Source organism: Eschrichtius robustus, chromosome 20 (assembly GCF_028021215.1).
Source record: "Eschrichtius robustus isolate mEscRob2 chromosome 20, mEscRob2.pri, whole genome shotgun sequence".
NCBI lineage: Eukaryota > Metazoa > Chordata > Mammalia > Artiodactyla > Eschrichtiidae > Eschrichtius > Eschrichtius robustus.
In genome coordinates this window covers 41,901,310-41,928,167 of record NC_090843.1, presented here as the reverse complement: position 1 = coordinate 41,928,167, position 26,858 = coordinate 41,901,310, and the positions used below count along the sequence as shown (strand labels likewise).

The 26,858-nt window shown below is 36.9% G+C and overlaps 1 protein-coding gene across 1 annotated transcript in view; it reads left to right on the top strand.

Moving 5' to 3' along the window:
• LOC137755393 (spindle and kinetochore-associated protein 2-like) overlaps nt 1–25,570 on the top strand; it is a 31,557-nt gene extending 5,987 nt beyond the window's left edge. Inside the window, exons 2-3 of the mRNA XM_068531542.1 lie at nt 17,773–17,949; nt 23,146–25,570. Coding sequence (XP_068387643.1) covers nt 17,773–17,949; nt 23,146–23,214 — 246 coding nt within the window. The 3' untranslated portion in view covers nt 23,215–25,570. The remainder of the gene's footprint in view (nt 1–17,772; nt 17,950–23,145) is intronic.
• Nucleotides 25,571–26,858: the final 1,288 nt, after the last annotated feature.

The window sequence follows — 26,858 nt, the reverse complement described above, 5'->3', positions numbered from 1 at the left end:
TAGTTGTGGCACACGGGCTTAGTTGCTCCGCGGCATGTGGGATCTTCCTGGACCAGGGCTTGAACCTGTGTCCCCTGCATTGGCAGGCAGATTCTTAACCACTGCACCACCAGGGAAGTCCTAAATAAGTCAATTGTTGATTCTTTAATTCATTGTTTTTGTTTTCATTTTATAAATGAGGAAATAATGTAAGTTTTCACTTAAGATTTTCATGTAGTGATTAGTGACTGTAAAATAAATTTAGCCTTTCAGAACAATTTATTTTTGTTAGGAGATGTGAGAGTTGTAGTAGTTCTTATTAATTCCTCCTCTCCTCTCTTTAATTTCTCCAATTTTAGATGATAGTACTTCATACTTTCTTTTGGTAAGTGTTACTAGGGCAGGCTGGTACCAGAGGCTCGAGATATTAAGGAACTTATCTGGGAGACATGGATAAATACATTGAGACAGATGCCATGATGGGATAAGTAAATATCAGTTGTTGTGGGGAGCACATTGGAAAGAGGCACCTAACCTGGGGAAGGTTTCTTGTTAGAGGTGAGATATAATCTGAGACTGGAAGGAGGAGTAGGGATTAGCCAGTGAAGGAAACAGAAAATGTTCCAGACAAAGGAAACAGTGCGTGTGAAAGTCCAGAGGTGTTGCACAAGTGGGGGAAACTGCAAATTGTTCAGTACAGTTTTGAGATGGGGGGCAGGGGGGTTGAGATGAAGAACCAGTAACATCAATTCTAGCTATTAAGTTGAAAACCTCCACCACACTTTTCCTTTATTACATTCTGAACATTTAAAATTATTGTAAATATTCATGTTCTGTAGTAATTATGAACCTATGTTCCTTAATTTTAAAAAAAAATCTTCCATATAAACACCCAGTTAAGGTTTTGGATAAAATATAGGGAAATTTAATGACTTCTGATCAAATTATATATTGATTTCTGTGTTCTACACTCTTTATTGCCCTATTTATTTATAAGGCATAGGATACCATAAATAACAGAGAAGTCTTTTAAAAAATAAAATGAAAAGGAGGACTTCCCTGGTGGCACAGTGGTTAAGAATCCGCCTGTCAATGCAGGGGACACGGGTTCGATCCCTGGTCCGGGAAGATCCCACATGCCACGGAGCAACTAAGCCCGTGCGCCACAACTACTGAGCCTGTGCTCTAGAGCCTGCAAGCCACAACTACTGAGCCCGTGTGCCACAACTACTGAAGCCCGCATGCCTAGAGCCCGTGCCCCACAACAAGAGAAGCCACTGCAATGAGAAGCCTGTGCACCGCAACGAAGAGAGGCCCCCACTCAGCAACAAAGCCCCAACGATGAAGACCCAAAGCAGCCAAAAATAAATAAATTAATTAAAAAAAAGACTATGTTGTATATTCTAGATTCTTTTTTAAAAAATTTATTTATTTTTTATTTATTTATTTTTGGCTGTGTTGGGTCTTTGTTGCTGTGTGTGGGTTTTCTCTAGTTGCGGCGAGCGGGGGCTACTCTTCGTTGCGGTGCGTGGGCTTCTCGTGGCCGTGGCTTCTCTTGTTGTGGAGCACGGGCTCTAGGTGTGTGGGCTTCAGTAGTTGTGGCTCGTGGGCTCTAGAGCGCAGGCTCAGTAGTTGTGGCACACGGGCTTAGTTGCTCTGCAGCATGTGGGATCTTCCCGGACCAGGGATCGAACCCTTTGTCCCCTGCGTTGGCAGGTGGATTCTTAACCACTGCGCCACCAGGGAAGTCCCTATTATAGATTCTTTTGTAGGTATATTTTAATTTTTTCTAAACCAGGTTCATTCTATATATTATGAAAATCTAAATCTGTCCCTGTAGTCTATTATGTGTCCATAGCACAGTTAACATAAATAACCTAAGATCCTGAAAGCTTAAAAAAAAAAGACTACTTTAACTGATAAAGTCAGGCTCATGTGTACTACTCTCTTAATGTTACATAAAAGCCTGCAGATTAGGAACTGATGAACCTGAAACTTCACACTTTCTTCTGCTTTGATGTCGTTATTTGCCTGAAATAACATGTCTGTAACTGGGTGCTTGTGCATATTGCTGCTTATCTGTTTCAGACAAGCATAGACATGTGTTTGTTCTCTCTGGAAGAGAGTGGATAATAGTCAACTCTCTAGCAGAAATATACAAAAAACCAATTGTGATTGTGTAGACATTAGAGGTGGCGCTCAACTTGTTAAGAGCTTGAAATATTTATTAAAACAGGCTTTAGAATGTGGTTGGATTCCCAGGCTGTTCTTTCAAATGAATAAATGTTCTTTAATCTATTCCCTTTTTTCACTGCATATTAAAAACCAGGGATATACAAGTGAAAAGACAAGGCTCTTGCCAGCAAGAAACTTGAAATCAAATGGTGACACTACCATGCAAACAAATGATTGTAATATAAGACATGACTTGGTAAACCTTAGCCATGAAAAAAATATGAGAGTAGATAAAGGTGTTTCTAAACCTGTATTGGAGAGATGGGAATGTAAGGGGTGCTTTAAGTAGATTCTTTGGTTGATAATATGGCTAACCTAGATCTAGGAGTATTAAGATACCTAATTTGCCCTTAAAACAATGTTTCTATGGAAAATGTATTTCTAAGCCTAGCTGCTGAGTCCAGAACATACCTCTACCAACTCCTCTCACCATAGGCAAGGCTGCCATATTTTCCCCCTTCATTTCCCTGTGTTTTGATGTTGTTGAGACAGGCTCTCTCAGAAGAGGATGTGTTTGGAGCTGGTCATTTTGAAAGGGAGCATTATTGTGGCAGTGGGAATCTATGGGTTTTTGTAAAGAGGAAATGTTTTTTTAAACTGTACTGCAATTATGTTCTTTTCTCCTTGCTGCCAAATACTTGAGTGGTATGTCATACAGTGTGCCTTTTATCTAAAGCCTTAAGCTTATCATAATAAAAACTAGTATGACAGAATGTTGTGTTTGTGAAATATGTGGCATGCTCTCTAAAACTCTAAATTATTTCCTGAAGTATTTTTTTCCCGTTTGTACAGTATCTTCCTTACAATCCCAGTCTTCTTCCAAGGATGTCCAATTGGCACAATGTAATTTGGTGGTCTTTGGGGCTTTAACATTGATTTCCATGGACTTTTCCCAGCTAAATTGCATATTTTATTTACCACTCTTAGGATTGATATAAAACTTTTCCCATTTATTTTTATTACTGATTTAGAGAAACACTGCGAATATGAAATATGAATGTCTTGGGCTTTAAAAAATTCACTACTTTTATTTTAAATATTCTAATATGCCTAAAAATAAGACAGGTAGCCAAAACTAATTAAAAAGCAACCTCATTGTTTATAACGCTTCCAATGTGAATGAAGTTTAGCAATATCATTTTGTTCCATTAATCAGACACTAATGAGTTTTGGAGACTGTCATAATTGGTCAGTAAATTTCCTACCGTGTAACTAAAAATTTTCCTGTTTATCACCAGATCCTAGAACCCTATCGATATTGTCTCTGCTGTGTAAATAGTTCTGAGTAGTGCAATATTGCTTATAGGGTTTTGGTGTTTGGGAAGAACAATGGGCAGGTTGCAGAAATGATGCAGCTGAAACTGAAGCAACAGTCATCTTTGTTAAGGAAGAAAACAAATAGTAGAAGGTAGTTTTCAATACATACATTAAAATCTGAAACTCAAAGGTCAAATTTTTTTTTTTTTTAATTTATTTTTGGCTGTGTTGGGTCTTCGTTGCTGCGCGTGGGCTTTCTCTAGCTGCGGCCAGCGGGGGCTACTCTTTGTTGCGGTGCACTGGCTTCTCATTGCGGTGGCTTCTCTTGTTGCAGAGCACAGGCTCTAGGCATGCGGGCTTCAGTAGTTGCGGCTCGCGGGCTCTAGAGCACAGGCTCAGTAGTTGTGGCGCACGGGCTTAGTTGCTCTGAGGCATGTGAGATCTTTCCAGACCAGGGCTCAAACCCGTGTCCCGTGCATTGGCAGGCGGATTCTTAACCACTGCACCACCAGGGAAGCCCCAAATTTTTATATATTAGAAAAAAGAAACACTTTCCTTAATTTTAACATTTTGACAAATTAAACTTTGGTTTATTTGTAGTATAATGAAATAATAGAAGTTTAGTGTTGACAGGGACTAGATTTCCATCTCTCTCATTTAACAGGAGAGACTCAGAGAGAGGGAAGATACTGGAGGCCACATAGCTGGTTAGTGAGACCAGGACTAGAACTTCTGCCACATATCTCAATCCTCTTATTTTCTTTTCTTCTGTACCATACTACCAGGTTATATTCAGAGAGAATTTTTTAATGGACTAACTGCAGAGATATGAGATTTAAAACTTAAAAAAAACTGTTTAAATTTAATATTAGGTAAAGTCTTTACATTTTTCCCCCGTCTATGTGATTCTTATTGGATTTAATGTCATGTATAACTTTGGTCTACATAAAAACAGAGTAATGAAAATAGAACTAGAAGGAAGTCACTTAGACTATTTCTTCATTTATAAAATGAGGGGTTCAGATCAGAGAATCTTCATTGTTTTTCTGTTTCTCAACATTGCGTTGGCACCCTTTTTCCTTTTTTGTCCCCTGCTTAATCCACAGCCCACTGACTTCGCTAATAAGTAAATACTTCCCCTAGGTTTCATCACAAAATGCTCTGTTCAATTCTTCAAGGAGGATAACATTCTACTCTCAAACTGTTTTTCTTCTTTTAAAAAGTTTTTAAATTGCGTTTAAATACACATAAAATTTACCATTTTAGCCATTTAAAATGTAAAGAACTCAGCAGTATTAAGTACATTCTCATCATTGTGCAACCATCACCGCCATCCATCTCCAGAACTTCATCTTTCCAAACTGAAACTCCGCATGTTAAACAATAACTCCCTATTCCCTGTACCCCCTGTCTTTTAAAATCTGTTTAAAATTCTATTTGTTCTCTGAAATATTTTCCAAATAGAAGTATGGGTATATTACTTAAAGGGGGGATGGAAATTTTTTTAAAAACCTTTTGAAAGCAGTGGTATACATATAACTGCAGCTGTTGTGAGAAAGTGGGAAGTCCTGAATTTTAGCATTTGCCAATTTCCCTGGTGTATATATTTCCACCCTAGCTGAGTTTAAGCTATCAGCGTGATGTCACTGAAAATGGAGTTGGAAAGACATGCAATAGTAGCATGTGATATATTTCTACTGTATAGATATGATAGACCTCAAGAGCATAGATAAGAGTAAAATATAGTAAAATAACTAGGAAGTTATGGTTTTTGTGTATATGTTTTTAATAATTAAGTTGTAAATTTAATAATTTAATTTTTAGTGATGCCTGTGTTTAACAATTGGCTTGCAAAAATTCCTGAAAATTTAGCCGGCTCCATGATGCCATTGATTGGAAGCACACTCTTTGGTATCTTTTTTTTTTTTTTTTTTAAATATTTATTTATTTGGCTATGCTGGGTCTTAGTTGCAGAACGCAGGATCTTAGTTGTGGCATGTGGGATCTTTTAGTTGTGCAACGTGGGATCTAGTTCCCCGACCAGGGATTGAACATGGGCCCCCTGCATTGGGAGCGCAGAGTGTTAACCACTGGACCACAAGGGAAGCCCCTGGTATCTTACTAAAATATAAATTACTTAAGAGAAGGAACCACTTCTTTTTGGTACTATTTGGTGATTTTAGTACGTTGTGGACCCCCAGGTATTACGTGAAGCCATAGCTGAAACCACTCTCTTGAAGAGAAGACATTGTTAAATGGACTATGGGATTATACTAGATAAATTTAAGCAGAACTAAAATATCAAGTTAAAAAACATATAGGCTTAAGAATATCTGTTCCATAAACAAGGGCTCCTAGAATAGAGATTCTATTTTAAGGTAACCCTGGAGCAACAAATCCCATAATCCTAAGAATTTTGTGGTAACTTAATAAGTTTTAAAAACTTTTATTTAAAATTATGCTTTAGCATGTTATACAAGGCCTTGAATTATACATAAAGCTACAGAATTGTGGTCTACTTCAATAATTAAAACAAATCAGGTCTTCAGTGTGTAGAGCCTTTGCTTAATTTGATTTGTTCTACCCCATCCCCTCCCCCTACTTTCCATCCACATGTCATACAGGTTAGTGTACTTTTTTATATAAAGGAAAAGATAAATCTTGAGCATATTTTAATGTGGGAATTATGCCAACAGGAATTTCTTTATATATATAACCATACATATATAGTAATTACTAATATGCTTAAAGAAGTCTAATTATTGATTGATTTAATCATGGCAGCTAATAGAACAAGTATATATGACAAATGAAATGCCTCCATTTTTGGAAAACTTTTTAAATAGAGAACTTCTACATTTGTTTTTCTGGCTCATAGCAACTTCTTGCTGTTAGAGATGCAAATCAGATACTGATTCTTGGAAAATTTTTAGAAACAAAGTCTGACTCTTCTCTTCAATTTCTACTCTAAAAGTTTTTGGTTATAAAGATAGAATTTTATTAATTGCAAAGTTTTCCAATCAAATTTAGGCCAATGATGAGAGAAATTATTAGTGATGGAAGCTTTAGTTTATCTCTTTCTGAAATTCTGTTCAATAGTGACAGCTTCTGACTTCAGAAGCATTTTAACTTCTGAGAACCATTTTTTTTTCCTCACTCTACCTTCCAAAGTAGAACCCTTGGTTTACTTTTTGTATAATAAAAATATCTGTATACTGCTTCTCATTAGATCTGAGGACTTACTTTTAACAGTTTTTGTTGGTTTATACTCTTTCCATTAAGGCTCCAGATTTTCAAGAAGCAATCTTCAGTCCAGAGCTTAAGTTGACAGAAAGGTCTGAAAGTCTCCTCAGCTGTGGGCTACGAATGGGAGACCTTCCTTAAGGAAATCATGTTTTGCCTTTCACAGTAAACTCAAAGGATGGTGGTTGTTTCCCTGACAAATTCAAGGCAGTACATGCTTTAAGATCTTGTAAAAGATCTTACAAGATCTTAGAATTCCCCCAAATTAAGAATAATTTGTAGATTATATCACATTCAAAAATAAACCACTTTTAACACCCTGATATATATCCTTCCCAACTTTTCTCTATGTACGCACACGTATTTTACAGCCTATGGCAGTTTTCTGCTTTTTTCTCTCTTAGAAGTTTACTGCAGATCAAGGTCCCACGCTAGGACCCAGGTTAAATAAATTGGAGTTATTCAGACTGCTACTCCTGTATTAATGTAGCTTTTTTTGTGTAATTTATGACTCTTTAAGCCTTCCAATTTTGGTCTGTGTGGCACATATTTGTAGTTCTTTGGTTAATGGGGTTGCAAATTATGTTAACAGCCAGAGTATCCCTGAAAATAAGTTTGTTCAGTGTTTTAATTTGAAACTACATATCCTACCAGAGGTAGAAAAACTGCCTCTTTGATGAGAGTGTTAGTAACCTTAGGGAATTCTTGAAGCCATTGCTAGTTCTTAATAGAGCATGGGTATTCTAGGTCAGGGGTCCCCAACCCCCTGTTAGGAGCCAGGCTGCACAGTAGGTGAGCACAGTAGGAGGTGAGCGGTGGGCGAGCAAAGCTTCATCTGCCGATCTCTCGCATTACAGCCTGAACCATCCCCTATCCCCACCCCTGCCCACCCCCCCATTCCGTGGAAAAATCATCTTCCACAAAACCGGTCCCTGGTGTCAAAAAGGTTGGGGACCAATGTTCTAGATGATGGAGGTTTTATATACTTTTCTATTTCCATATTTTCAAAATCAGTGTATATCATATTAAAATATGTGAAAATATAAAGAAAAAAGAATAGTTACAGTATCATGTTTAGTAATACGTCTTTTGGTTCATGAAATAATTATTTGTGCTGATCTTTAGTTCCAGAAGGCTGACTCTGATCTGGATTACATTCAGTACAGGCTGGAATATGAAATCAAGACTAATTATCCTGATTCAGCAGGCAAGGTAATCTGAAAAAGAAATGTCTTTTTAACAGAATATTTTATTAAAAGATTTTCTGATAGTATTTCTAATAGTAGTAGATTATAGCAATTACATTATTAAGTATTAAATTTATAGAATCTTCTTTGTGTTGGAAACTTGGTCACAGATTGTAGAGGTTGGAGAGATTGTACCCATAGTCAAGGAAATTTGTGGCTCCTTTTTTTTTTTTTTAACCCATAAATAAGAATTATTGAGTCCAGAGGTGTAAACCACTATGGAAGCCTCTGAAATTCTGAGAGAATATAGATACCTCTAGGGCAGCGGTTAAATAAGAGGGGAGAAATCCTAGCAGTCATGATATTCTCTGAGGAAGATGATGATATACTATTAAATTCGTTATATGAACTGTGATTTTTGCATAAAATTATGTACTTAGTTATTTCTAAGTTTAGGTTGATTAGAAATATTATCTGTTTATATGCCATAAATTATAACTACATGTACACACGCCTATCTCTATAGAGATAAAGCAGACAATTTTTAAGCATTGTCTGCTAACATTAATTTAGCACTTAAAACATTAATTTACCACTTAAGTCATTAATGTTTATCTTTTATAGCATTTGCTAGCAGACAAGAAATACCATATTTTACTGTTTCTCAGAAAATTTATACAATTAAAATTTGGGGGGAATTGAGTGGAAGTGCAAATTAAAATAACATTTTATATAAAATTGGAAAGCATTGTGAATGTTCAGTTTTTACTGCTTTACATGAAATAATGGAATGCCATCTATGGGAGTACAGTTTTAACTGTTCTACCTCCTTAACTGACTTGACCTTTTCTTTGTCTTTCCCTGTTTTCTCTTTTACTGAAGAACAACCAACCAGTTCTGGTCCAGTGGTACCACCTAATTGACTGGCCAAAGCACTCATCTGAGTCGGTATCTTTTGAGTACCATGTGGAAGACATTTCATGTGGGGCTTCCCCTTTTCTTCCACCTTCCATCTCTCATTTTAGTTACACTTCCAGTTGTTTTTCTTCTACAACGTTTTTTTTAAAAACAACTTTATTGACCTATAATTCACATACCATGAAATTCACTCTTTTAAAGTATACAGTTCAGTGGTTTTTAGTATATTTAGTTCATTGGAATTTTTAGTAATTTCGTATATTGTACAGCCATCATCACAATAAATATTTGAATATTTTCGTCACCTCAGAAAGAAACCCATACCCATTAGCTGTTTCTCCCCATTAACAACCACTTCTCCTGCCCCTGGCCAGCTCCCAACAACTACTAATCCACTTTCTGTCTCTGTAAACTCTACAGATTTGCTGTCTGAACATTTCATATAAATGGAATCATACAATATGTGGCCTTTTATGTCTGGTTTCTTTCACTTAGAATGTTTTTTTTTTTAATTGACATATAGTTGATTTACAATGTTTCAGGTGTATAGCAAAGTGATTCAGTTATACATACACACATATATATATTCTTTTTCAGATTCTTTTCCATTATAGGTTATTACAAGATATTGAGTATAGTTCCCTGTGCTATACAGTAGGTCCTTGTTGTTTATCTATTTTATATACAGTAGTGTATATCCGTTAATCCCAAATTTCCAATTTATCCCTCCCCCGCCTCTTCCCCTTTGGTAACCATAAGTTTGTTTCCCATGACTGTGAGTCTATTTCTGTTTTGTAAATAAGTTCATTTGTATCATTTTTTTTTAGATTCCACATATAACTGACATCATATGATATGTCTTTCTCTTTCTGACTTCACTTAGTATGATAATCTCTAGATCCATCCATGTTGCTGCAAATGGCATTATTTCATTCTATTTTATGGTTGAGTAGTATTCCATTGTATACATATACCACATCTTCTTTATCCATTCATCTGTCGATGGACATTTAGGTTGCTTTCATGTTGTGGCTATTGTGAATAGTCCTGCTATGAACATTGGGGTCCATGTATCTTTTTGAATTAGAGTTTTCTCCGGATATATGTCCAGGAATGGGATTGCTGGATCATATGGTAACTCTATTTTTAGTTTTTTGAGGAACTTCCATACTGTTCTCCATAGTGGCTGCACCAGTTTACATTCCCACCAACAGTGTATAGGAGTGTTCCCTTTTTCCCACACCCTCTCCAGCATTTATTATTTGTAGACTTTTTAATGATGGCCATTCTGACCAGTGTGAGGTGATACCTCGTTGTAGTTTTGATTTGCATTTCTCTAATAATTAGTGACGTGGAGCATCCTTTCCTGTGCCTGTTGGCCATCTGTATGTCTTCTTTGGAGAAATGTCTATTTAGGTCTTCTGCCCAGTTTTTGATTGGGTTGTTTGTTTGTTTGATATTGAGTTGTATGAGCTATTTGTACATTTTGGAAATTAAGCCCTTGTTGGTCCCATCGTTTGTAAATATTTTCTGCCATTCCGTAGGTTGTCTTTTCGTTTTGTTTATGGTTTCTTTTGCTGAAAAAAGCTTATAAGTTTGATTAGGTACCATTTGTTTATTTTTGCTTCTATTTCTATTGTCTTGGGAGACTGACCTAAGAAAACATTGGTACAATTTATGTCAGAGAATGTTTCGCCTATGTTCTCTTCTAGGAGTTTTATGGTGTCATGTCTTATATTAAGTCTTTAAGCCATTTTGAGTTTATTTTTGTTGTATGGTATGAGGGTGTGTTCTAACTTCATTGATTTACATGCGGATGTCCAGCTTTCCCAACACCACTTGCTGAAGAGACTGTCTTTTCTCCATTATATACCACATCTTCTTTATCCATTCATCTGTTGATGGACATTTAGGTTGCTTCCATGTCTTGGCTATTGTAAATAGTGCTGCTATGAACATTGGGGTGCATGTATCTTTTCAAATTAGAGTTTTCATCTTTTCTGGATATCACTTAGCATGTTTTAAAGGTTCATCCAGGTTGTAACATGAATCAGTACTTCATTCCTTTTTACAGCTGAATAATATTTCATTGTATGGCTGCACCACATTTTCTTATTTATTCAATCAGTTAATAGACAGTTTGGTTGTTTCCTCCTTTTGGCTATTATGATAATAGTACCATAAACATTCACACACAAGTTTTTGTGTAGACATTTGCTTTCATTTCTCTTGGGTACATACCTAAGAGTGGAATTCCTGGCCACATGGTAACCCTATGTTTAATATTTTGAAGAACTGCTAAATTGTTTTTCAAAACAGTTGTACGATTTTACATTATTAGTTTTTTGTTTTTTTTAAGTTGTGGTAAAACATACAGGATAAAATTCACCATTTGAACCATTTTTAAGTGTACAGTTCCATGGTATTAAGTACATTTACATCATTGTGCAGCTATCACCACCATCCATCTCCAGAACTTTTTCATCTTTCCAAATTGAAACTGCATCCATTAAACAATAACTCCCCATTTCTCTTTCTCCCCAACCCCTGGCAACCACCATTCTACCTTCTGTCTCTATGAACTTTACTACTCTAGGGACCTCATATAAGTGGACTCATACAATATTTGTCCTTTTGTGACTGGGTTATTTCACATAGAATAATGTCCTCAGTGTTCATCCATGGTGTAGCCTGTGTCAGAATTTCATTCCTTTTTAAGGCTGAATAATATTCTATTGTATGTAATATACCACATTTTGTTTATCCATTCATCTGTCAATGGACACTTGGATTGCTTCCATCTTTTGGATATTGTGAATAATGATGCTACATTGGTATATATATATATCTGATGTATATCTGTTTGATTCCTTGCTTTTGATTCTTTTGTATAAATACCCAGAAATGGAATTGCTGGATCATACGATAATTCTATGCTAACTTTTGAGGAACTATAACTTTTTAAACACCTGTAATATTTGTCCAATAATTCTCCTTTTTTGTGTGTTATATTTGGGAAGAAAACCATGAACTTAGTCTTTGTAGATTTCACTGGCATTAGTTCTAATGGTTATATATGTATCAATGAACAAGAAAGTAAACATCCAGTAGCACTATCTTCTAATACTTCTACACAGTAAAATGGCAGTAAATATTCATTGAACATTACTATGTGCCAATGACTGTGATGTGTATTTGGAGACTGTCAGTAATTCTGTATAAAACTCAACATTTTAAAATAGACTTTTAAAATAGACATAGGTAGATATAAAGATGCAGTAAACTACAAGCTTCTATTACCATGTTTATCACCCTGTATTTGTTCCAGAAAGCTAATTTTGTTTTATGTTACAAGAATTTTCTCTGTAGATTCTTTTTTTTTTATTAATTAATTTATTTATTTTTGGCTGCATTGGGTCTTCATTGCTGCACGTGGGCTTTCTCTAGTTGCGGCGAGCAGGGGCTACTCTTTGTTGCAGTGCGCGGGCTTCTCGTTGCAGTGGCTTCTCTTGTTGCAGAGGGAGCGTGGGCTCTAGGCGCATAGGCTTCAGTAGTTGTGGCACGTGGGCTTAGTAGTTGTGGCACACGGGCTTATTGGCTCTGCAGCATGTGGGATCTTCCTGGACCAGGGCTCGAACCCGTGTCCCCTGCATTGGCAGGCGGATTCTTAACCACTGTGCCACCAGGGAAGTCCTGTAGGTTCTTTTAAATTTAGTAACACAATTAATGGCATGTTTCCTTTTGATTCTTTCAAAAGACTTAGTTGAGTTTTTTGCTCATATATTGGCTTTTCTTCTTCCTCATCACTAGCACTGTCATAACCAGAGCACTTCTTGTATATTTTTGTGAGCTACCAAAAGTGATCACCCACTTATAATAAATAAAACCCTAAAATGAATTGAAATGTTATAGGCACAAAATTAAATAAAGTGCAGAATAGTTTGCAAACACTAATAAAAGAACACGGTGGCTCCCAGGAAGCCAGTCACTCAAAATAGGCTGTGTGCACAATAATGTTTTCCTCTGTGGTGTGGTGCTAAGTCCTAAAATCACGTTTCCTGAATTAATCATTGCCATCTCAATTTTAGTAGATCCAGTTACTGTCACAAAACATGTAGTATGGGTAATTGACTAACTACCCTATGTTAACTCTTAGCTCTATGGCTGTTTATTCCTTACACCTTATTCACCAATTCCTTCTTTTTTCCTAGTTTGGGAGATCATCAGGATTTGTTCTTAACACATTTTTTCCCCTATAAATTTGTATCAATATTTGGGGAATTCGTTATTCTTATGGTTTATATGTACAGTTCTCTGGTCAATTCACTACTGAGCTCCATTCTAAAGACCATTTATACTTGCCTGATCCCCTGCCATCTCACAGTTGATGTCCTCTACCCTCAAATCAATTTTCCTCCCAACCTGAAACTTTTATTTTTGTCAAATTAATTTTTATAAATAATTAGAAAAGTCACAGAAGTACATAGTTACAAACAGTAATTCCTTGTTTCACACTTTTATTTCAGTATCTTCTTGTATTTACCTCTATATTTCTAAGTAGTATGCTTGTTTTGCTATTTTTCCTCTGATGTGAAATATCTACTGATTTCCTGGATACAGACTATTCTAGTTCAAATCCCAGCTCTGCATTGTGATCTTAGGCAAGTCACTTAACCTCTCTGTACTTAGTTTCCTCATCTATAAAATGGTTTATTACTGCCTACTTTGTAGGTTAATAGAGAATAAAATATATATATATACATAATGTGTTTAGAACTGTTTGGTCCAGAATATGCGATATATTTTAGCTGTTATTACTAATAACTTCCTGTTATTGAAGATAAAGATTAAATACTTTACTATCCATAAGTATCCTCATCTTCACAATTTCTGGATATATCCATTCAGTATTTGTTTATATTATTATGTCTTAGTCTGTTTTTTGGGCTGCTATAACAAAATACTAGACTGGGTACTTTTTAAATAACAGAAAGTTATTTTCACAGTTCTGGAGGCTAGAAGTGCTAGATCTAGGTGCCAGCATGGTCAAGTTGGGGCCTTCTTTTGGGTTGCAGACTTTTGGTTGTATCCTTACATGGCAGAAGGGGAAGATCTCTCTAAGGCCTCTTCTATCAGAGCACTAATCCCATTCGTGATGGCTGTACCCTCTTAACATAATCACCTCTCAAAGATCCCACCTCTTAATTCCATCACCTTGGGGGTTAGGTTTCAACAAATGAATTTTGCAGGGACACATTCAGACCACAGTAATTATGGCTCTGCAAATATTGCTTTTATCCAAGTCACGCAATATACTACGTTTGCTTTTCCTTTCTTACACACCTTGTTTTTCTGGAGCTAATAATTGTTTTCTTTTTTTTCCCCCTTCAGTTTTCTTAGTTTTTCTATGCATTTATCATTAATTCAGCCTCAGACTTTTCTACCAGAACTGATAAAGTCCTGTCAACATTGTCAGACACATCACATGATCCCTAAGTTTCATTTTCTTCCACATCCCTTGTGTGCTGTCTGTCCTCCTGCTCCAATCTAACCTTCGGCTCCACAGGCTTCCTGCATGGCTGGGAATTTCTTTACCATAATTTTGGTAATTCCCTTTGTTTTACTCCCTTTAGTTTGGATCATATATTTCACTCTTTGAGATGTCAGATGTTTGAAAATGTATTTATTTAACCCTTATTTAATCCTTTAGTTGATGGATGGTCTGGTTGAGTATGGAATTCTAGAGATTATTTTCTCTTAATTTTAAAATCATTGTTTTGTGGTTTCCTAGCTCCCAGTGTTGTTGTTGAGAAATAGATGCCATTCTAATTCCTGATCCGTTGTATTTGTCTTCCTTCTTATTTCATACCTTCCGTCCCCGCCCCCCCCGCCCCCAACTCCTGCATCACACCTATCTGTCTTGGAACTTTAAGAATATTCTATCTATGCTGTGAAATTTTATAATTATTTTATGATTATGATATAGGTCTTTTCATTAACTGTGCTGTCACTTGGTGGGGCTCTTTAAATATGAAACGCGTGAATCTAAAGTCATATAACTTTTCTTACCTATATATTCATAAGAAAAGAAATCCTCTTTTGTGGCCTTTCCCATTACTGAAATATTGGACTTCCTGAATCTATCCTCTATTTTTCTTATCTTTTCTTTCAATTTTCATTTTTGTCTATTTCCCCCCTCCTTTTTAGGATATTTTTTTGACTGTATTTTCCAGTTTTTCTACTGGCAATCTCTTAGAATATCTAGATACATTATGAGAAATGAAGGGTTAGGGTGCAGGTCTCAGTGTCATTGGGGTGTTTACTGAGTAGATATCCCAAAAGGCATCTTAATATACACTATTTGCCAGACTATACATTTGGTGTCATCTATCATTTCTTTGCCCATATCAAACATACTATAAGTTTTTTAAACTTTTTTATGGTGTCTCTCTTTTGTCGTTTTCCTGCTTCTACTCTTCATGCCATAGGTCTTGATCACTCTCTGCAGAGTTATTTTAACAGTCTTTAAGTTAGATTTTCTGTTCTTATTCATTCCTGTTAGAATCATCTTTATTTATCAGTCTCCAGAGAAGAGGGGAGTAGAGGGCCATGAACTGAGCCTCTGACTATAGCCATGAGGTAGGGTCCTCGAAGGAGATACTTGAAGAGTGGGAAGATAACCAAGATAGTATAGTTTTATGGAAATCAAGAGTTCATTTTAAGAAGATTAGAATAGGAAAGAAATAAGGAGAGGCAAAAAGAGGGGTATCAAAATTATAGAGCAAGTCTGACTTTTTGATTGTTTAAAATAATTTGGCAAAGGACTCTAGTCTATGGGGTCTTCTATTATTTTTTTTTTTTTAAATTGTATTTATTTATTTATTTATTTTTGGCTGCTTTGGGTTTTCATTGCTGTGCGCAGAGCTTTCTCTAGTTGCGGTGAGCGGGGGCTACTCTTGGTTGCGGTGCACAGGCTTCTCATTGCTGTGGCTTCTCTTGTTGCGGGGCACGGGCTCTAGGGGCATGGGCTTCAGTAGTTGCAGCATGCAGGCTCAGTAGTTGTGGCTCGCAGGCTCTAGAGCGCAGGCTCAGTAGTTGTGGTGCACGGGCTTAGTTGCTCCGCGGCATGTGGGATCTTCCCGGGAAGAAGTCCCAGGGCCACTTACTATTAAAAGGCCTAGGAAGTGTATTATTATAGGACTTAGAAGGTTGGTGGCAAATGGAGTGAGAAAAATGAAACTGGTTTTGAATCGCAACAGTCAAGAGAAGAGTTAATTTTCCCCTCAGTATAGGGAAAAATCTATATATATTTGAGGTCTGTATAGAGGGAGATATGAAAAGGTTATTGAAATATAGGAAATTTAAGGTTCTGGAGGATATGGGTAGGACACAGCAATAATAGTGGTAGTGGGACTTCCCTGGTGGCGCAGTGGTTGAGAATCTGCCTGCCAATGCAGGGGACACGGGTTCAAGCCCTTGTCCGGGAAGATCCCACATGCCGCGGAGCAACTAGGCGCATGCGCCACAATTACTGAGCCTGCGCTCTAGAGCCCGAGAGCCCCAACTACTGAGCCTGCGTGCTGCGGCTACTGAAGCCCGTGTCCCTACAGCCCATGCCTTGCAACAAGAGAAGCCACGGCAATGAGAAGACTGCGCACCACAACCAAGAGTAGCCCCTGCTTGCTGCAACTAGAGAAAGCTCGCGCGCAGCAAAGACCATATGCAGCCAAAAATAAATAAATAAAATAAACAAATTTATTTTTTAAAAAAATAGTGGTAGTGTTAGGGGCTAAGTAAGGATCAGAATGTCCGTAGTGTTTTCATTTTCAGGTGAAAAGGCAGGAGTAGAAACTCCTAGATGGTTTCTGTCTTCTCAGTAAAGTAGTTGGGGTGAGGTCTTTTGCCAAGAAGAGGTGGATGGAAACTGGAGGGAGTGGAGAAAGTTTGGAATAGCTAGTATTGGAGGGTTTGCTAAGAAACCACCAGGGAATGAAAAGAATTACCAAGTGGCAGAAAGCACCCGGTTGAAATGTCTTTTATGGAGTAGTGGTTATTTATATTCCAAAATGAATTTGAAAAACTAATGTAATTTATAAATATAGTTGCTTGAGTTGGCATGCATTTTGTATAGTGAGGTCAGTGAATTGGTGCTCATACATACTTTAGCCCCATGTATATTTAAGAATTTCAGGACTTCCCTGGTGGCGCAGTAGTTAAGAATCTGCCTGCCAATGCAGGGGAAACGGGTTCGAGCCCTGGTCCGGGAAGATCCCACATGCCACGGAGCAAATAAGCCCGTGCACCACAACTACTGAGCCTGCACTCTAGAGACCGTGAGCCACAACTACTGAGCCCGTGTGCCTGGAGCCCGTGCTCTGCAACAAGAGAAGCCACCTCAATGAGAAACCCGCTCACGGCAACGAAGAGTAGCCCAGCTCTCCGCAACTAGAGAAAGCATGTGCGCAGCAACGAAGACCCAACACAGCCAAAAATAAATAAATAAATTTAAAAAAAAAAAGAATTTCATCATAAGTGCTTTCAAGTTGTCTTATTCAAAAATCAAAATAGTTCCTTAAATCACCTTCTGTAAAATAACATTTAGAATTGTATTTTAGAAGTATGGTGTAATTAATTATTGTGAGCAATACATCAAATATTACGTATCTAATGTGACCTTATTTGCTGTTTAATATTGCTGTTGTGTGTGTGTGTGTGTGTGAGTGCAGGGGAGGGGTTATTTCTGTGCCTAGGCTTTAAATTCCTTGAGAATAGGATGTAGGTCTTATACCTCTCTCTTTTTTCCTTCCTCCCATCCTCTGTCCCATAGTTGCATAATTAAATACAGTGTTCTATTAAAGGGATGGTAGAATGTGCTGTATATATTTTAATTCTTAAAAGAAGCTTAATTTTTCCTTTCCAGGTTTAATATATATTAATTTTTTTCCTGATGTAGAAAAATCCTGTTACACTCTTAAAGGAATTGTCAGCAATAAAGTCTCGCTATCAAACTTTGCATGCACGCTTTAAACCAATTGCTGTCGAGCATAAAGAGACTAAGAGCCGCATTTGTGCTACTTTCAATAAGACTGTGACCTTGATACAAGAACTACAAAAGCAAACAGACCTGAAGGTAATGCTTTCAATTAAACAGACCTGAAGGTAATGCTTTCAATTGACCAGTTGGATTTGTAGAATTTTAATTCTGAATTTCTCTTTGAAAGATAAATCCCCAGTAACTCTCATTTTGAAATTCAGCAGTTGGAACTGTTGATAGAAATGAGATTTTCCTGATTCCCTTAAGTATAATAGCTCTCATCTTCTTTATTTTATAAATTTAATTTATTTTTGGCTGTGTTGGGTCTTCTTTGCTGCGTGCGGGCTTTCTCTGGTTGCGGCGAGCGGGGCTACTCTTCGTTGTGGTGCACAGGCTTCTTATTGCAGTGGCTTCTCTTGTTGCGGAGCACGGGCTCTAGGCACCCGGGCTTCAGTAGTTATGGCACGTGGGCTTAGTTGTTCCGCAGCATGTGGGATCTTCCCGGACCAGGGATTGAACCCGTGTCCCCTGCATTGGCAGCAGGGAAGTCTCCCTCCTTTTAGTTTAAAATGAGCAGGTGGACTTGACATGGTTAATGAAGAGGTATGCTGTCTTGGATTATGTAGCCATGGCAGAAGAGAAATCTTCCTAATACTTATTAAATCTACCAGTTCTGCTGGTTCCTGTAAGAACTAGTGAGACTGAGAAATCTAGAAAGCATCTATACCAGTGACTTTTTTTTTTTTTTTTAACTTTGGGTTTATTTATTTATTTATTTATGGCTGCGTTGGGTCTTCGTTTCTGTGCGAGGGCTTTCTCTAGTTGCGGCAAGTGGGGGCCACTCTTCATCGCTGTGCGCGGGCCTCTCATTATCGCGGCCTCTCTTGTTGCGGAGCACAGGCTCCAGACGCGCAGGCTCAGTAGTTGTGGCTCACGGGCCTAGTTGCTCCGCGGCATGTGGGATCTTCCCAGACCAGGGCTCGAACCCGTGTCCCCTGCATTGGCAGGCAGACTCTCAACCACTGAGCCACCAGGGAAGCCCCCAGTGACTTTTTTTAGTTCTCCTTTTCTTCAGTTGGGTTGGTGGGCTTGGGTAAGCCTGACCTTCATCCTCTTCCTCCATTCTGTACCCCCTTCTCATTTACTGTAAGAATCTCATTTAGTGTAATCCTCTATCACTGATGTGTAAAACTCTTTAGATATGTCGGAGTAGGAAAAAGAATATGAACTGCTGACCTAGGCACTAACATCTTGAACAGCCAATTGAAGAGTTTGGTCGCATTTTCGTTTACAAGGCAAAGGTGAGGGCTTTTGAAAGAAAAGATAGCCTAATGTAGATGGAATCATAGAGTTGAATTTAATTATCTGGACAAAAGATGTCCAATAGGTTTTAATTTCTGGTGCTAACTCCAATCGGTTAACTGGTAATACCTGCTTAGAATGCTGTATTAAGGAGCTGTGTCTGGGCATGGCAAAAAAGCTATCTGCTGTGGCATGCTGCTAGGGGCAGCATACATGGTATTTATTTGCCAAGTCCGAACTAAATTATGGCTTAAGCTACTTGAATTATAGGCTTGTAGCAAGAGTAGATCTCAAAGGTTGATTACCCAGGTTAATTTGATCAAGAATTCTTTATGTTACCAATGGAGGAAAAGAGAACAGTGCCTGGGTAAAAATCGTAAAATGACACCTTAAATGTATGTGTTATGTCATGGAGAAATAAATTGTGGAAGAGGGGAGGGCAATTAAAAAGGGCATAGAGGGAACAGGGAGCAGGAATTTAAACAGTATGGGTGGCATCACCTGCTAATAAATAAAATGCAAAAAAGATGTATATAATAACCTTTATAAATAAAATCAAGTCACATATTCTTCATTGTACATGTGATCAGAGCCTGACAACAGAAGCACATAAACTTGTTCTAAGGAAACAAATCTTGAAGAGAGACTAAGAGTAGTTCTGAATGTACATATCAACATATATGTATAGAAATCCATGAATTTATTGAAGCACAATAAATTGGGGTGAGTAAAGAGAAAAATGAAAGAGAAAAATGATTTTTTGAGTATTTACTAAAAATTGTCTCCATTAGATACAATAAATAGATGGCATATTTCTGAGATTAAAAAAGTGGTACAGAAAAGTAGTTATGATAGTGATAGGGGATGCCAAATCATTTAAATATCTATAAAAGTCTTCATTTAGTTAAAAGAAGTATCTGAAATGAGGAATAATTATATCAAAGGTAGGAAACTAAGGGTTTTCACTTTGGATCAGATGATGACAAATAAGGAGAAATGACTGAAAGGCAGGTTATAAACCTTGAAAAAGGAGATCATATTTTAGAATCAGTGATAGACAAGTTGGGAAATGTTGGGTATAGTGGGTCTTGTACCCACTAGTTTAGAAATGAGATAGTAGTAGAAAGTTAAGAGAAAATTTTTATGATCAAAATGTGGAAGAAAAGGGAATGGCATCTATAGAGAGTTATATAACCAAAAATAGTTCTATGAGCCCAGAGTGTAAAGGACGTGTAAAGGAATTTCAAGTACAAAAAGAGGCATATTAGACATACGGTCAGAACTGTGAGAATAGTTAAGAAAGCCAAAGGCTAGATTGAGCTGAGGATTCTGAAAACTTCTAAAATAACCAAAAGGGCTTTTAAAATTATTTTGGGAACATGAAGAACAAGAAAGGGATGTCTACTTAGGGCAAATGGTCCTTTGTTCATAAACAACAGAAAGCAAACAAAGTAAAACGGTTCAGTTATTATCTTGCTATGATTTTTATCAAGTTGAGTGGTTTTTCATTTGGAAGGATAGAAAATGTATATTTGAATTGATAATACTTAAAAAAAACTTGAATTGGTAATATTAAAAAATAAATAGGGAGATAAGAACAGAAAAGGAGGTGGAAGGAAGGGAATACATATTAATTTCCTGATCTTTTTAGTTGCTGTTAAGACACTGAGGTTTAAATATAGTTAATTGTAAAGGTGACCATCAGAAGAAAAAAAAAAGGACTAAACTTGTTCCAAATAGAAAATAGCAAAACAACCCCTCCCAAACAAAAGTATAGCAATAAATAGAAAATTAAAAAGGCATTAAAGATAGAATGGAAAAAAAAAAAAAAAAGAATGTATGGTATCCCATCGATGCTCTGAAACATTTGTATTAAAGAAGAAAAATTTCTACACATCTTAGACTAGTTAACTCGTGGAAAAACTCTTTGAAGTTTTATTTTATAAACAGATGGTCTGAAATCTCTTGAATTTCAGAGATAACAATGAGAAACATGGATTCATGCAGAACAAAGTCTTGCCAGAATAATACCATTTCCTGTTTTTGAGACAGAAGAGGGAAATTCTGTTACTATTTGGGCTGCGGTAAGGCCTATAATTGTTTTTCATTTATCCATGTGAACATTTTGGGCAAATGTTGGCTTGATAAATGAAACCAGGTGGGGTGTCCAATGGCCTCATGTGGCTATATAAATTAAAATTAAAAGTAATTAAATAAAATTAAAAATTCAGTCCTTCATCTACTGATTGGACAGTGCAGATACAGAATATTTCCAGCATCACAGAAAGTTCTATTGGACAGCGTTGCCCTAGAGATTCTGATTCTGTAGGTATGAGGTGTTCCAGATTTGGCAGTCTCTCTAGAGATGACCTATATAGTTAAGCAGATTTGTAACTATTTGAGTGATTCTTCAGGTCCTACCTCCTATTATTTCCTCATTAACCCTGTGTTTCAGCTAGCCTGTTTGTTGCTGCTCTGTGAAAGCCCCTTACAACTTGCCTTCGGCTTCTCTTGTTTTTTGTTTTTTAATATATAAATTTATTTACTTATTTATTTTTGGCTGCGTTGGGTTTTCGTTGCTGAGCGTGGGCTTTCTCTAGTTGCGGCGAGCAGGGGCTACTCTTCGTTGCGGTGCACAGACTTCTCATTGCGGTGGCTTCTCTTGCTGCAGAGGGCGGGCTTCAGCAGTTGTGGCTCGCGGGCTTTAGGCGCAGGCTCAGTAGTTGTGGCACATGGGCTTAGTTGCTCTGCGGCATGTGGAAATCTTCCCAGACCAGGGCTTGAACCCGTGTCCCCTGAATTGGCAGGCAGATTTTTAACCACTGCGCCACCAGGGAAGTCCCCTTCCCTTTGCTTTTGCTGCTCCTACCTGCTTTTGTGAATTCTGTTCACTGGTTGTTTTCTCAGCATCTATTCTCTCTTCCTGCCTAAAAGATTACTGACTCTCTTGAGATGTGTGCCATTCCTCAGACTCAGGCCTGAGGTAAAGTTGCTGCTATCCTCAGCTTCAGGGGTGTGCCTGATTTGCAAGGGGAATGGATTTTCCTTTAACTAACATTGGTTCAGAAATAGGTTTGTAACCCAAATGACATATGAGGAGGGAAAGTCTGAAAGTAGGAAATTAGGAAGAGTTTCCTCACTGCTGAGAGACCCCTGGGAAGAGAAAGCTTTACTTCTTCTAAACATTGTGCACAGATGTGATACCTAGCACTGCTAGAGCCACTTTCCTGTCAGCTTGAGGATAAAGCCACCATCGAGGATATCAGAGCTGTTAGATGGAAAAAACGGAGTCCTTACATTGTTGAGCATAAACCAGCCCTGAAACCTGCCCTTCTTCTGTATTTATTGTGCAATGATAATACATTTTCTTATTTATCCATTTTCAAATGTGTCTCTATTACTTGCAGATAAAAGCATATTAATTATCCTTCAAAATTTAACCCAAATCTCTACTTCTGAAGAAACTTCCAGACTATTTTTGTTCCCACTTCTTTTTCAAAATACTTTTAGAATATGGTGTTCAAATGTGACTTCCTTGGTTCTGTTAAATTACTGTCCTTAAATTGTTTGATTTCTTGGTCTTGTTTCTTCAACTTAATTGCAAGTTCTTTGGAAACTCAAACATCAAAGTAGCTTGTATATAGATAGCCAATATGTATTTTTTCCTTGCCTTCCTAAATTTGTGATTACATACATAGTATGAACTTATGGAAACATTTATTGGTGTAACAAAGCAGAAGTTAATTTAGCAGTGTTTAAAGATGTTTTTAAATATTTTAAAGATTTATTTTATTGAAGTATAGTTTTTACAATGTGTTAGTTTCTGCTATTCAGCATAGTGATTCAGTTATATACATATATACATTCTTTTTCATATTCTTTTCCATTATGATTTATCACAGGATATTGAATATAGTTCCCTGTGGTATACAGTAGGACCTTGTCGTTTTAAGGGTTTTTGAAATAAAGATTTTGTCATTTGTTTTGTAGCTCTTACCACTGACTGAAGAAGAGAAAACTGCGGCAGAGCAATTAAGAGCTCACATGTCAGACTTGTGATGAAGAAATGGACTTGCAAAAGGGAACTCTAATGGGGAAGAGATCAATTCCAGAGAGATTTAGGAAGCTGTCTTGTTAGCATTTGATGACTGTTGGTGGCAGGATGACAAAGGAGATTTGGCTTGGGTTACTGGATAGTGATGCCTTCCACAAGAGAGGGGAATACAAGAAGGGCAGATATTGTACTCATAATGTTCAGCCAAAGGGATGGAATGGAAATAAAGAGTTTTAAAAAAATATATGCAGGGGGCTTCCCTGGTGGTGCAGTGGTTGAGAGTCCGCCTGCCAATGCAGGGGACACGGGTTCGAGCCCTGGTCTGGGAAGATCCCACATGCCGCGGAGCAACTAGGCCCGTGAGCCACAACTACTGAGCCTGCGCGTCTGGAGCCTGTGCTCTGCAACAAGAGAGGCCACGATAGTGAGAGGCCCGCGCACCGTGATGAAGAGTGGCCCCCGCTTGCCGCAACTAGAGAAAGCCCTCGCACAGAAACAAAGACCCAACACAGCCAAAAAAAAAAAAATATATATATATATATATATATATATATATATATATATATATGCATATACACTTAGTCTTGTAATTTCAGGCAAGTAAGTCTCAACACCATTTTGTATCTGTTTTTGTATAATCAGGATAACACAGATGTCCTGGCCTATTGTAAAAGAAAATTATGTACTGTCAGTCAGTCAAATGTGAATGAACATGCTTTGGAAATTAAAGGATAGGAAAAAAATTTGTATTATGTTATACATATGTATATAATTTTATTATTGAAAATTCTGATTGCAGATGTGGTCACATTATTGGTGAGACTGCTAATGTGTGACTTAACAGTCTCCCATAAAACCTAACTTAGTAATAAGCTGGCTTTTCTGTGACAGCCTCACTTTTATTTTTGTCCTATTCCTTCTTCCTGCTAACGTTGAGCAGCCTGAGCTCTGCTTTCAAACGCTGTTTTAGATTGTCCCTGTTATACTTCAATACTACCTTTGTTCTCCTCTGGTCTATATTACTGTAGTTGTTCATTCTACTGTATATGAAAGCTAAGAAACTGAAATGAGAGGGTCACTGGCAACCGCTACTTGCCAGTTTGTTTTGTGTGTGTGTATGCGCATGCGTCAACTTCCCTATTTATTAAAAAAAAGAAAAAAACTAATGGCAAGTAAATATGAAAGTAAATCATGGTATATCTATACAACAGAAGGTCAAGTTACCAGTAAATTATTACTGTTAATGTTCTGGGAAATGCTAAAGCTATGCTAAATAGGTAAGAGGAGAAGCAGATATTGTAGCTTTGTCGTCAAGATTGGGCTTTGGACTCATACCGGAGATGTAAACACAGGTTTTAAATTCTAGCTGTGCGACCCTGAGCAAACCACTTGACTTGTGTGTGTCAGGATGGCTGGAAGCACAATAAGATGGTAAAGTATTAGGGTTTGATATTTAGTAATCCTTCAATAAATATTTCTATATATGTCATAAAAACAAGGCATTGAAAGATTAGGAAAAGTGTATCAAATGTTAGTTTTACAGGTTATAGAATTATACTTTAATTTTAAAAGAATTTTTTCTGTTATGTTATTAACAAACTTGTAATAGCTGACAGACAGGGTTGGAAGAGTAGCTTCAGTTAAAATTGTCTTGTCTCCAGGCTCACTGAATGGATACATAAACAAGACCCATATATATGCTGTCTACAAGAGACCCACTTCAGACCTAGGGACACATACAGACTGAAAGGGGATGGAAAAAGATATTCCATACAAATGAAAATCAAAAGAAAGCTGGAGTAGCAATACTCATATAAAAAAAAAAATCGTCTTGTCTCTTCTGAATATCTGGAGAACAGAAAGTAGCCCCCCCCTTTTAAATTACAGATAAATAAGTCACACCTTAGTAACATATTATTTTTCTTCAGTACTCAGGCAGTTAATATTGAGGAAGTTCCTGTCATGGTATGGTTCTGGGATGTGATGGTGATGGTGGGATTGAAAAATGGTGGTATCATGAGGTCTTAACAAGTTACTGGTGTTAAAGGGTTTTGCTTTCAATCAGAAAAAAAACTAGATTGTACTGTTTTTCCTCTATGACTTCCTTCACAAGTTACCTTCTAAATGTTGGTTCTTCCCCTCATCCCTCTTAAAATTGCTCTTGTTTATATATTCATTTATTTCCCAAGGTTCATTTATTGCCTTTTGGGGAATGATTCCGAAGTATAACTTATTTCACTAGACCTAGATCCAAATTTCCAATAAAAACCTCTACCTGAATATTCAAATTGAGCATGTCCAGAATATTTAACTGATTTTCTTATTTTGTTAACAACAGCTGTTCTGTTAGCTGGAATTAAAGTTTGCATCCCTTTATCTTCTTAGTTAATAAAATCTATAATTCTCTAATCTATAATTCTTTGAAATGTTTGTTGTATCCAACTTTCACTTTACCTTCACTCTTTCTACCTAATTTAGACCTTTTTTATTTCTCATCTGGATAATTGTTTTCTCCTATGTGACTACTAGTGTTTTTATGTCTTAAGTTGTGATACAAATTAATTTTAATTAGGTTGTATTTTAAATACAACTTTAATTTTGAGAAATTAAAAAAATATAAGTATGCTTATTCTCCCAAATAACTGCAACTTTTTCAGATGTTTCTACATGTATACAAATTAAAAAACATTCTAAACAAAAATAGGCTGATACCATACACTGTAGTGCAGCTGCGCCCTTTTTTTTTTTATCTTAAATATATTTTTGGTATCTTCGTGTCATTCTTTTGAACAGCTGTATATATGAATTTACCATAATTTTTACCAGTTCCTCTTTTATAGGCATTTAAGCTGTGTAATACACAAGTTAGGAGATTCGGAGGGTGGGTAAAGGAGGACGGCAAGGTCAGCCTTTCCTTAAGGAATTCTAATAGAGCACGACAGGTTTCTCAACGACACACAGCAGTTTAGCATCCTGCCAACTAAATTTTTTTTGCTTACGTTAGCCAGAATCTGACTTAGTGCTTGCAAGCAATGACCCCTAATTTGTTGTACGGGTTTTCTAATTTTCCACTGTTACGAACTATTGCAATAAATCTTTAAACATTTTGGGGCTCTTGGGCAAATATATCTATTAGTACAAGAACCTATTTTAATATTTATCACACATTGTAATTTTTCCTATTTGCTTTCTGCTATGCTGGGTTGCAAAGACCGCTTCTCATTACCCTTTGAATCCCAAGTAGTATAGTACTTGGTTTCACAAGTAACTTTTTAAATTGGGGTAAAATTCACATACCATAAAATTAACCATTTGCCGTTATTAAAATGTACAATTGAGGGCATTTTAGTATAAAAGATGTGCACTGTCACCTCTATGTAGTTCCAAGACCATAAATAATTTTTGCTGAAAGAATTTTTTCAGGCACAATTCTTCCGAAATTATATCTTTGTCCATGGCTCATGTAGTTTAAAAAAATTGTTATGCCCACTACTTATAAGAAAGTACAAATGCTTTGATATTTAAGAAATTCTTCCTAGATAATTGTTGATTCTCTTCAGGTGCATTCAATTTCGGTTAAGTGTAACAGTTGTTTGCAATAAACTGGAAAGGAAAAATTAAACTCAAATTAAGAATTTGATGTACGTCC